The sequence below is a fragment of the Arachis ipaensis genome, chromosome B07 (genome assembly GCF_000816755.2).
Source record: "Arachis ipaensis cultivar K30076 chromosome B07, Araip1.1, whole genome shotgun sequence".
Classification (NCBI taxonomy): Eukaryota; Viridiplantae; Streptophyta; class Magnoliopsida; order Fabales; family Fabaceae; genus Arachis; species Arachis ipaensis.
The window spans coordinates 3,518,430-3,529,752 of record NC_029791.2 but is presented as its reverse complement, the minus strand read 5'-3'; the positions used below and the strand labels follow the sequence as shown (position 1 = coordinate 3,529,752).

The window sequence follows — 11,323 nt, the reverse complement described above, 5'->3', positions numbered from 1 at the left end:
TATCATATATTGTTGTTATTGCATGGCTGCTTCTACTATGACCTTCCATCTTTATTTGTCTTGTTTCAGTGTCGATCTCAAAGTTGTGGTGATTTCTACCTGTTAGTCTAAACTAGAGGTTTCCGAATCACGAATTTATGATATAGCTCCTTCACTTGTAAAGACCTTTTTTTTCCCTGATTAGTAGTTAAAGTTTTACCCTTTCTGAGTTCTCTGTTTTATTCTAACAGGTCAAGCATTATAAAGTGAGAATTGGAAAGATGGATGTAGTTATATTTTGAAGTTATTCAGTGTATGCAACAAAGGTTCTCTCAATATGGAAGTTGACAATTCTAACGTTTCGAAAGCTGAAGAATTCAAGCGCTCTGCGAATGAAGCATTCAATGGTGATTAATGCTTATTCCACTTTTCGACAATATGATCCATTTACTTTCTTCAGCTGAATAATTGAGTTTGCTCAATTTTATCCGTAGTATATTAGTATTCGGTAGTTTATTGAATAGCAAATATCGGAAGTGTATGGAATGGAATTAATGTTGTCATCTTTTCCTTTTTCATTAATTGTTGCATATGACGTTATATTGCAAAGGAGCTGGCACATGGTGCTTTCTGCCTTTTCTTTATTTCTTATTCTTATTATATTTTCTTTTATTTATTTCAAAGAATGATCATCCAATGTTTTTGCTTTTCAGCTCACAGATTTACTCAAGCTATTGAACTATATACGCAAGCAATTGAACTAAACGATAAAAATGCGGTTTACTATGCTAATCGTGCCTTTGCGCATCTTCGGCTTGAGGAATACGGTAGTGCCATACAAGATGCTACAAGGGCAATTGAAGTTGATCCTAAATACTCAAAGGTGCTTCACTTCCTAGAACTTTAGGTTTGCTTGCATTTAGTTATCTACCAAAATTTCTCTGTGCTGATTATGGTTACTTGTTATAGGGGTATTATAGGCGAGGTGCAGCTCATCTTGCTATGGGAAAATTCAAGGAGGCTCTAAAAGATTTTCAGCAGGTGATTATATGCAATTATAAATGTCTGTTTTCTTAAAAAGGTTGCAGGTCATGGCTCATTTAAATATAAAACTGTGGTATTGCTACATTGCTGAATACATATAGGTTGGTTCTCATTGCTTTCATTTTTCATGTTTCTAAAATAATAATAATAATAATATTTCTTTTTTTTTGGTGTTGTTTGTGAGATCTTTAAAGTCATGCAATTCTCTTATTTATTTGATTTGCCCCTTCATTACAACTTTGATTACCTCACTTATGATATTATTTAGCATATAATGTCCAAATGTGTTTGATCTGATTTTCTTATATTGAAATAGGTCAAGAAAATGTGCCCAAATGACACTGATGCATCAAAGAAATTGAAGGAGTGTGAAAAAGCCGTTATGAAACTTAAATTTGAAGAAGCAATTGCTGTGCCAGAGCATCAAAGACGTCCAATAGCCGACTCCATAGATTTCCATTCTATAGGTACTATGTTAAATATGGAATCTTTTCTATGTCCCTCATCTATTCTATAGCTGTAGCAGTTATTCATTCGTGGGCATGAAAAAATTGGAGTTTGTTTTGATGCTAGATGTGGAGCCACAATATTCAGGAGCAAGAATAGAGGGGGATGTTGTTACTTTGGATTTTGTGAAGAAAATGATGGATGATTTCAAGAATCAAAAGTGCTTACACAAATGGTACTTAAGCATAGGAGTTCATTAATAACTTTGAATTTCTTTAAGTGTTATCACTTACTAACTTTGCTTGTTTTGTCTTGGTTCTTGTATTAGTTATGCATTCCAGATTGTATTGCAAACCAGAGAAATGTTGAAAGCTTTGCCTTCTCTTGTGGATATAAATGTTCCCGATGGCAAACATTTTACTGTTTGTGGTGATGTGCATGGCCAGGTATGGATGTATGTATGTTTAAAGTTTTGTTAGCAATAATTCAAAAATAGAAAATGTGTTGAGCAGATATGGATACTTGTGTACCACATCTTTGTGCAGACAAAGAGTAGGACTCCAGAAAAGAATTTATGTAGTTAGACAATGATTAACTTGAAAAGAAAGTTAAGTTTCGTCAATGATGTGGATTGTATATTTGTGTTGTTACAGTAATGCCATTCGTGATTAATGATGAAATATCAGTTTGTGTTATTTTTTCTAATTTGATATTTCTCAAATGTTGCTAATGTAATAACTTCTGCACATTCTCTCAAGCACAGTGAAATGTAATAATATTTTGATCAAAGTGACCCTAGTTGCTTGCCTATCGTATTTGTTTTTAACTTTGTTTTCTTTCTTAATTCTTTTCAATTTTCTTTCACTAATCCTGCAGTACTATGATCTCTTGAATATTTTTGAGCTCAACGGGCTTCCCTCTGAAGAGAATCCATACCTATTTAACGGTGACTTTGTTGATAGAGGATCATTTTCTGTGGAGGTCATCCTCACTTTGTTTGCATTTAAGTGCATGTGTCCTTCAGGTGATCCTCAGATCTTAATTAGTCTGAAAGCTTTCCTATATTTTCTTGGCACGTTATAAATTTTTATGCTCGTCAGGAATTGTTAGAATCGAAGAAAGTTTCTGATGATATTCGATGTTCACTTCAATCCCATTATGCCTCATTTTGAAATTGAACCTCACAAATTATAGTGTTCAGTAGTGTAGTTTCAACTAAGTTATATACTTTTCTCTGTGATTGGATTGGAACGAATCCTAGTGTACTCCCCAATCAGCTTCATCTATATGTATATTTTTCCTGTGAATCGCACTTATAGTATTTTCATGTAAATTTCAGGCATGTATCTAGCTAGAGGAAATCATGAGAGTAAGAACATGAACAAGATATATGGTTTTGAGGGCGAGGTGCGCTCAAAGTTGAATGAAACATTCGTGGAACTGTTTTCAGAAGTATTTTGCTGTTTACCCTTGGCTCATTTGATAAATGAGAAAATTTTCATAGTTCATGGAGGTCTATTTAGTGTGGATGGGGTCAAACTGTCTGATATCCGAGCAATTGACCGATTCTGTGAGCCTCCAGAAGAAGGTTTTGATGCATCCTTTTTCCCCTTTCCATTTCCTCCTAACATAATAACATTACATACTAAAGGCATAAAAGAATGTAGTCTTCCGTGTTAGCATGGTAGTCTTATTTTCCTATCTTTGGCGTGGGTAGGACTGATGTGTGAATTGCTTTGGAGTGATCCGCAACCACTCCCTGGAAGAGGTCCAAGCAAGAGGGGCGTAGGTCTCTCTTTCGGTGCGGATGTCACGAAAAGGTTTTTGCAAGATAATAACTTAGGTATGTGTTCATTGATTTGTTGCTCTGCTTGTTCTTTAATTCTTGACTTCTAACACCACCACTTCACAGATTTAGTTGTACGATCTCATGAAGTAAAGGATGAGGGCTACGAGATTGATCATGATGGTAAACTCATAACTGTTTTCTCTGCTCCAAATTACTGTGACCAGGTAATCAAACCCTTGTACTTCTGAATTTAAACACCTCTTTTTTCGTACTAAATTTCATGGAACTTTACTCAAATGAATTGTCACGTTTCCACGAGGTTAAAATCTAAATCGCATCGATTGCTCATTGTATGCTGCAGATGGGGAACAAAGGTGCCTTTATTAAGTTTGAAGCACCTGCTTTGAAGCCTAACATTGTTACATTCTCAGCAGTGGTTAGTATCTTTTGTAATCTTAGTCTTCTCTACAATGTTCCAATTTTGTACATTTCTTCAAATAAAATTTCCCGGTCTATGAAATTTATTTTTAAAGCTTCAAGCTTTAAATGCAAGTAATCTGATGCTGAGATTCTTGTGTTTTTGGATTTTGTTGAATTTTCAGCCACACCCTGATGTGAAGCCAATGGCTTATGCAAACAACTTTCTCAGGTTATTTTCATAGTTTTAGGTAGCTAACTGGAACTACTGGTGCTTTATGCTTTGTGGTCTCTCTACTATGCCTCCAAAGATAGAATATACATAGGTTTCTCTCTCTCTCTCTTGTTTTTTTTTTATTTATTTTTTTAGTACATTGTTAGAATTCTTTTTTGTGCTTGTAATACACTTGGTTGTTAAGTGTAGTTGTGTAACGAAATATTTAGTTATAACTTGTTTAGGAAAGTTAAATTATGGTCACTTGAAACTTGGTGATATTTTTCTACTTGCATCCCATATTGTAGAGCTGGTAGAAATTGACTTGGCTTGAATTTGAAGGAAGTTATTAGATTATTATTAGGGCTGTCAAACGGGCTAACCCGGCCCATTTAGGCCCAGCCCGTAAGCCCGTGGGTTAAACGGGCTAACCCATTTAAGCCCGCTTTATTCGCGGGCTAGAATTTTTTAACCCGAACCGTTTATGGTCAGCCTGATGGGTTAAACGGGCCAGCCCATTTATCATTTTATTTTATTTTTGAAAAGTATTTTTGATAAAAAATACCACTTTTAGGTCAAAAACCATTAAAAAATAATATTTTTTTAGTTGATGGGTCAGATTTTCGGATCGAATCGGGAGAAATATTAGTTAAAAGTGCTACTTTTTTTAAAAAATGTAAAAAAAATTTAAACGGGCCACCCGTTTAGCCTGTGGGCTAGCCTGTTTAACCCGTCATTTTTTTCGGGTTAATCGGGTTCAGCCCGAAATTTAAACAAGCTTAATTTTAGAGACAAAGTTCGCCCATTTAAACGGTAAACGGGCTGACCCAATAAATTTAGCCCATTTAACAGCCCTAATTATTATGCATTTGTGGACTTTATCTATTTAAATACTTAATATGTTAATTATAAAAGAGTAGGGAAGAATGTGTATATCTAAACAAAAAACGTTATGGATGCTTAATGTACGTTAAAAATTAATTACTAAATTAGTTATTATGAATGTGTATATTTAAACTTGTTGTTTTGTACATTTTTTAACTAAATAATTAACCACTAGAATAATCGAATGATTAATAATTAAATTTGTGTTACAGTAGTATAATGATATTTTTTATGAAATAACAATTATGAATTTTTATGTGTGGTGGCTAATTGGTAATTATATTTTGTATATGCGTAATATGAAGGTATTATCCTAAGACATATATATCTTATGCTTATAAGGGCATGCCTAAATTTATTCAAATTTTATATTTTAAGGTTTTTTTAATCACCAATAATATCACTCTAAGTTACTTTGGCACAAAAAAATAAAAAAAAATCACTCACGCACTTAATCTATAGGCAAATCCAACACCGAGGTAATTCAAGTAATTGGGATATCTACTTTTCTTATGAGTTTCATATTTTACTTTATATACTTAAAAATTAGTTTGAGCTTCATGTAAAACATTTACATGTTGGCTCGCATAAGTTTTCTTTCTAATCGTTACTAGTAAGATGAAATTGATAAGTTTTTCAAAGTTTTTTTCTCTATTAAAATACTAAGAGGCTAATATTCTTGGCTGCGTTTTTTTGAATTTTATCTTATGCATACAACAATTCATTGGCTAATGATAGATTCTTAAATGGAGCTTTGATGTTGTGGGCAACAAAAAAAAGTTTTGATAACATGACAAGATAACACACTAACAACAAAAAATAAAGACATATTTTTGTATTTTGTTTAATAATAAAGTAGAACAAATTATAAAAGTCTATTTTACTTTTATTTTTTATATAAAAATTTAATAAGAATAATAAAAGAAAACTAAAAAGTAAGTTGTATTTTTATTAATATTTTGTGTCTTTTAAAAAAATATAAAATATACTAATTCAGTATTGTTGGATATAATGTCTCTATTTATATTTTATTTGTCAAATATAATTTTATGTGTTTGTATTTTTATCTTAATATCTCATATCTGTAAACAAATGTAGTCTTTGTATTTAAATATAATTAATATAATTAATTTTAATATATTGATAGTATAAATTTTTATATAATTAATTAAACAGTACATAATTTACATCAATAAAAATAATTATCTTTCACATTAATTGCATGAATGATCATTCAAAAGATCGAATATAATTATACAACTGTGTAAAACACTTTACACTATTAATTCATTAAATTCATATATTTAAATAATTTTTATTTATTAAATTTAAAAATTAATTATTTTTATTGATACATTAATAATATAATACATGATTGGATGTTTATGTCAAATTCTCATATATAAACATTAAAGTCATAATTAAATTATTTAAAAATAAAAACTGGACTTTTACCATTATGCCACCACCCTTCATTGCTATTTGCTAGAGGTGTAACCGGTGGCACCGCTCGAAACAGTGACTGATATTCCATTCTTCTTCCTTTCCCTGAACCGGTGAAGCTTGAAGCAGAAGAAAGACTCGTTTTTTGCATCACTTTCCCGCTTGCACCCTTAAACCCTAATCCCTAAATCCAACACAGTACTTTTCGTGAATGGCTTTGAACGTCACCATCCACCGCATTCTTCGTCATCGTCGCTTCCTCAATTCTGCTAATTCCACTCTGCATCTCACCAACACTAGGTGCTTCTCCCATGCTCCATCACCTTCTCCCTCTCAGAGTTCCAAAGCTAATGATAAAGATCCTCATTCAGGTTCATCTTCCTTGAAGGACAACGAGCTCGCCAAGTTTGCCGCCATTTCTGATACCTGGTTAGCTTTCTATTTGGTTCTTGTTGCACACATACATAAAAATCACGTTTTGGAATCTGGGTTTTGGTTTTTCCAATTGGAGAATGTGAAATTTGCAACCTTTTTCTTAGTAGTGGTAATGGAACAATTAGAATTGAAAGCTTATTATAATTTGCTCTGGAACCATTTGAATTCTGTTTATAGTGAATTTGCTGCAATTGTGCAATTTTCTTTTTGTTAGATCTCTATAGAATCAAGGGTATGAGTTCCTGTAAATAATGGTAGGAATGTCTGGCTAATATAATGGATGTCCTCTATCTGTTTGTATTTTTGCCTGCATAACTAGGTGGGATTCTGAAGGCCCTTTCAAACCTTTGCATCTCATGAATCCTACAAGACTTGCTTTCATCAGGTCTACACTCTGTCGACATTTTAAGTAAGCCACCTCTTTTGTGCTTATAATCCCTATATAGTACTAATGATTCATTTTGCAATCCATTTAGTTCCATTGTTTTATGCATGTATCATGTATGTACTACCACTTGCTCAGATTCCCAGATACTACTAGTTTACTTATTGGGATAGCATAGTCATTTTTTGTAGCAGATGTGAGATTAGATATTTATTATTGCTATAATGTAAAAGTATTGATTCAAACGAGGATATGAAAAGAGATGACTGTGGAAAAGTATTTGTTAGTAAAAACCATTGATAGAATCACTTTTGATGCCAAATGAAGATAGAAAGAGATAAATATAGAGAACAATGGAAGTAATGATATATATTTTGTCCTTTTGATGCTATATGGTTAATAAATTAGTAATTGTAATTTTCTTGTCTCAGGAGGGACCCTTATAGTACACGACCCTTTGAAAGACTTAAAATTGTTGATGTAGGGTGTGGAGGAGGAATTCTTTCTGAGGTATCCTTTTCTCCTTGTTGTGACATAGTGAAAAAACGCTTGTTCTTTGTATCTGCTGGCCAATACGGAAATGTGGGGATTTGGAGGTCACATTTGTTAGCTAGGAACCTGGAATTGTAAAAATTTGGTAACAAATTGACTAGATTTGTTAATTGTTAGATAGAAATGTGGAAACCTGATGTCTTTCTTTGATGCATATTATCCTACTCTTACTCATTAAGATTATTATGTTTCCAACTGGAAATCAGTGTTCTTTTTATCCTCATTTATAGTTATACTCTCCTTTGGTCTTCAGCCATTGGCTCGCTTGGGAGCTACCGTGACAGGCGTCGATGCTGTAGAGAAGAATATCAAGATTGCTCGACTTCATGCTGTATGCTTATCCTATAATTTGTCCATTGAAAATTTACAATCAATTTATGCGTCAACTCATATAACGTTGCTCTTATTTGTCGGTGTATTTCAAAAATTTTATCAAGTTTCTTATTGTGTCATGATTTGCTTCATTTTATTTCTATGTTTATGTTTAACATATTTCCACTGAGATTATGCAATTTGCTAATTTTTTCTTTTGGAAGACTATGATGTTTGAAAAATTAATATTTGTTATATTTCACACTTATCATTTTGTTCTTAGATGGGATGATCCACGGTTTTATTGCTATAAATATGTTACAAACAAAAGCTAGACTGGGTTACATTAGTGAATGAAGTTCTTGCTACCTTTAGAAAAATTGGTCCATTACATCTTCACTATTAGCTTGGCAACTTTATTATTGTTTGTTCACAGGATTTGGATCCAACGACATCAACTATTGAGTATTGTTGCACAACAGCTGGTACATACACACATCTTAATTCATTCTTATTGAGTATTGCTTTGTGTGGGTTCCTTTTTTGACTAAGTTGATAAAAGTAACTGATCAGAGAAGTTAGTTGAAGAAGGAAGAACATTTGATGCAGTAATGGCCTTAGAGGTACTCTATCTCTCTCTGCTTCCTCAGCTCTCATTGGGTTTATGCATATCAAGATCATTTTGAATGTTCACAGGTGATCGAGCATGTTGCGAATCCTGAAGAGTTCTGCAAATCTCTGGCAGCATTAACAAATCCAGATGGAGCCACTGTTGTATCAACAATCAATCGATCAATGCGAGCATATGCAACTGCCATTGTTGCCGCAGAATACATTCTCCACTGGGTAACTCACTCTTCTTGTTGACTCCACAGTTTTACATCATTTCTTCCTAAACAATCTTGGTTACAACATACATATGATGCATAATGGAACTCCACTTGAATTGGTAACTAGCATATCAATATTATAATTTTAATTGGATTTGGATATATTGTTGCAGCTTCCAAAAGGCACACATCAATGGTCCTCCTTTCTTACCCCGGAAGAACTAGCCATGATCCTACATCGTGCTGGCATCAATGTAAGCTAAATGCATCAACAAATTCACTTGCACCTTAATCTGAATTCCAGTCAGCTTGTTTTGAGTTTAAACCAGCTTCTAAAACATGATTAACACAGGTGGAGGAGATGGCAGGATTTGTGTACAACCCTCTAACAGGAAGATGGTTATTATCAGATGATATCAGTGTCAATTTCATCGCCTTTGCAACCAAAAGCCAAAACGCTATCTAATGTCATTACAAAAACAAAAACACAAACTTTTCATTCAACACTGAATAAAAATCCAATCTTTTTTTTCCCTTTCAAAAGCTCAATACAAAACTAAAATAACAGATCGGTTCGACTTGGATTGGTTGGATTCGATTCAGTTCATGGATCAGGGCAGAGTTTCCTGAGAGTAATGGAGATTCTTCTAGATTGTTCCAATTCATTTCCTTGCCAGAGCTGAAATCCAGGGTTGCGATTTATCTGGTGCTTCCATTGGTACCTGGCTTCCCCTGACATGAGAACCAAGGAGCCCGGCGTGAGCAAAACGGGAACTTGAAGCGAATCGGAGTGAAGGGGAGTGAAGTGCATGACGCAGGAAGATTCGAGAGAGAGAATGGCGATGGCGTCTTGGAAGCGCAAGAGGTCAACGTGGGGGCAGATACCTTGTCCGGGAAGGTACATGTTGACGATCATCTGGTCGAAGAAGGGTTCTCTGGAGAGAAGAGGTTGAGGGAGAATGGAGGCAGATGAGGTGCGGATGAGGTGGGAGAGGTGGTGGGCCCAGGGAGGGAGGTGGCCGAAGAGCATGGCTTGGTTGTTGTTGGTGGTGGGAGTGAACCAGTTGTGGGAGTTGATGGCGGAGAGAAGGTGGGTTTGGTGGCGGTGAGAGAGGAAGTTGGTGCATATCCATAGACCCTTAACTTGCTCTATTGCCACCCACTGCAACTTCTCTTCTTCTTCTTCTTCTTCTTCTGATGATGATGATGATGATGATGAGGGTCCGAAGACTTGTTCTAACACGGCTTTCTCGTCCTTTTCTTCTTCTTCTTCTTCATCCATTCTCGTCGAATGAATCAGTGGTGTGTTTTGTTCTTCTTGGCGACTAGGTTTTTAACACATTACAGAAACGGGCTTACTAAGCCCTACATGCTTTTCATTTTTATTTTGGCCCTCCAAAATACTCATGCTCGTTTTCGTAGAGGTGGATTGATTTCATCATTTTAAAAAATACGAGTGGTCAGCTCACTCGTCTGCTTAAACAAGTGTCAAGAGTTCGAATCCTGTCTTGTGCATGCAGCAACTCATTAACCAGCGATAAACGGATTAGTTTTTAACCTTGGGGGATACCATTTAGGTAAACCCAAAAAAAAAATGAAATATGAGGATTCGATTTTGATGAGATACATAAATTTGAGAATTAGATTTGTGCATTATAAAAGTTTTAAAATTTCAGGTACTTTTGTGTTTTAAATGGCAAATTATTGGTCCAATTTGTGTTTTTCACATTCTAATTAAACATACCATATTCCAATAATGCTGTAAAATACTACCATCTTTCCAATATCAAAATTAAAAAATATATATTATCACATTCTTTTAAGTTTTAATCTATGCAAAATCTTAATTTTTCGTCATTAGATTAGATAATGAGGTACCAATTGAATTAGTGTAATAGTTAATTTATTAGCTTGTTTAAATAAAATGTTTAACGTTTGAATTTTATTTTATACATAAAATAATTTATTAGTCAATAACAAATTTTTAAATGAAGTTCTAATCCAAGCCGGATAACAATCAAGTTGGGGGAGATTATGAAAAAAACAATTTGATAATGAGGTGCATGAAAGCACCAAGTTAACTACGAGACATTAGGGAAACTGGGAAACTATACCGTTAACCCTTTAGACCCGGAATAAGTGTGTGTTTGTGTGTGGGGAAAGGCAACTTAAATTAGCTTCATTGCAAGCGATATGAATGGATAGTCTTGATGTCATCATCTCATCTCATCTACAAATGCAACAACATATACACATTTCCTTTGTCCTTCATTCTTATCTCTCTCAAGTTTCAACATTTTCATTTAACACCAAAATTTAATCTAATTTACTTGTAAGGCATTAGGATTGTTCTAATTATAAGATTTTTGAATAATAATATGAACCACATTTTAGTTTCAACTTTGATCTTTGTCATGTAAATAAATTAAAATTTTTTTATTAAAAATATAAAAAATTAAAATTTTTAATACATTTATTTTGTATCTATTAAATAAAAAAATTTAAAATCTTCTATTAATAATAAGCTTATCATGTGTCCTAAAGGCATATATTAGCTAATTAAACCCATAAGATAATTAGATTTTTAAAAG

The 11,323-nt window shown here is 33.6% G+C and overlaps 3 protein-coding genes across 5 annotated transcripts in view; 2 read left to right on the top strand and 1 right to left on the bottom strand.

Moving 5' to 3' along the window:
- LOC107608549 (serine/threonine-protein phosphatase 5) overlaps positions 1-4,154 on the top strand; it is a 4,881-nt gene extending 727 nt beyond the window's left edge. The window contains exons 2-14 of one of the 3 annotated variants that reach the window (XM_016310313.2): positions 70-118; positions 231-386; positions 693-862; positions 949-1,020; positions 1,340-1,490; positions 1,597-1,705; positions 1,799-1,916; positions 2,347-2,494; positions 2,810-3,058; positions 3,188-3,313; positions 3,383-3,483; positions 3,621-3,695; positions 3,862-4,154. In XM_016310313.2, coding sequence (XP_016165799.1) covers positions 317-386; positions 693-862; positions 949-1,020; positions 1,340-1,490; positions 1,597-1,705; positions 1,799-1,916; positions 2,347-2,494; positions 2,810-3,058; positions 3,188-3,313; positions 3,383-3,483; positions 3,621-3,695; positions 3,862-3,921 — 1,449 coding nt within the window. In that variant the 5' untranslated portion in view covers positions 70-118; positions 231-316 and the 3' untranslated portion in view covers positions 3,922-4,154. Of the gene's footprint in view, positions 1-69; positions 158-230; positions 387-692; positions 863-948; positions 1,021-1,339; positions 1,491-1,596; positions 1,706-1,798; positions 1,917-2,346; positions 2,495-2,809; positions 3,059-3,187; positions 3,314-3,382; positions 3,484-3,620; positions 3,696-3,861 lie in introns of all 3 variants that reach the window. The other 2 variants (XM_021107010.1, XM_016310314.2) reach the window with 2 other exon arrangements.
- Positions 6,235-9,267, top strand: LOC107608552 (ubiquinone biosynthesis O-methyltransferase, mitochondrial). The gene is made up of 9 exons (XM_016310317.2): positions 6,235-6,647; positions 6,973-7,062; positions 7,470-7,548; positions 7,844-7,921; positions 8,339-8,387; positions 8,476-8,525; positions 8,599-8,748; positions 8,906-8,986; positions 9,085-9,267. The coding sequence occupies exons 1-9, from the start codon at positions 6,430-6,432 to the stop codon at positions 9,196-9,198; spliced, it is 909 nt and encodes a 302-aa protein (XP_016165803.1). The 5' UTR covers positions 6,235-6,429; the 3' UTR covers positions 9,199-9,267.
- LOC107608553 (alkylated DNA repair protein alkB homolog 8) lies at positions 9,257-10,203 on the bottom strand. Its single transcript, XM_016310318.2, has one exon. The coding sequence runs from the start codon at positions 10,012-10,014 to the stop codon at positions 9,337-9,339; it is 678 nt and encodes a 225-aa protein (XP_016165804.1). The 5' UTR covers positions 10,015-10,203; the 3' UTR covers positions 9,257-9,336.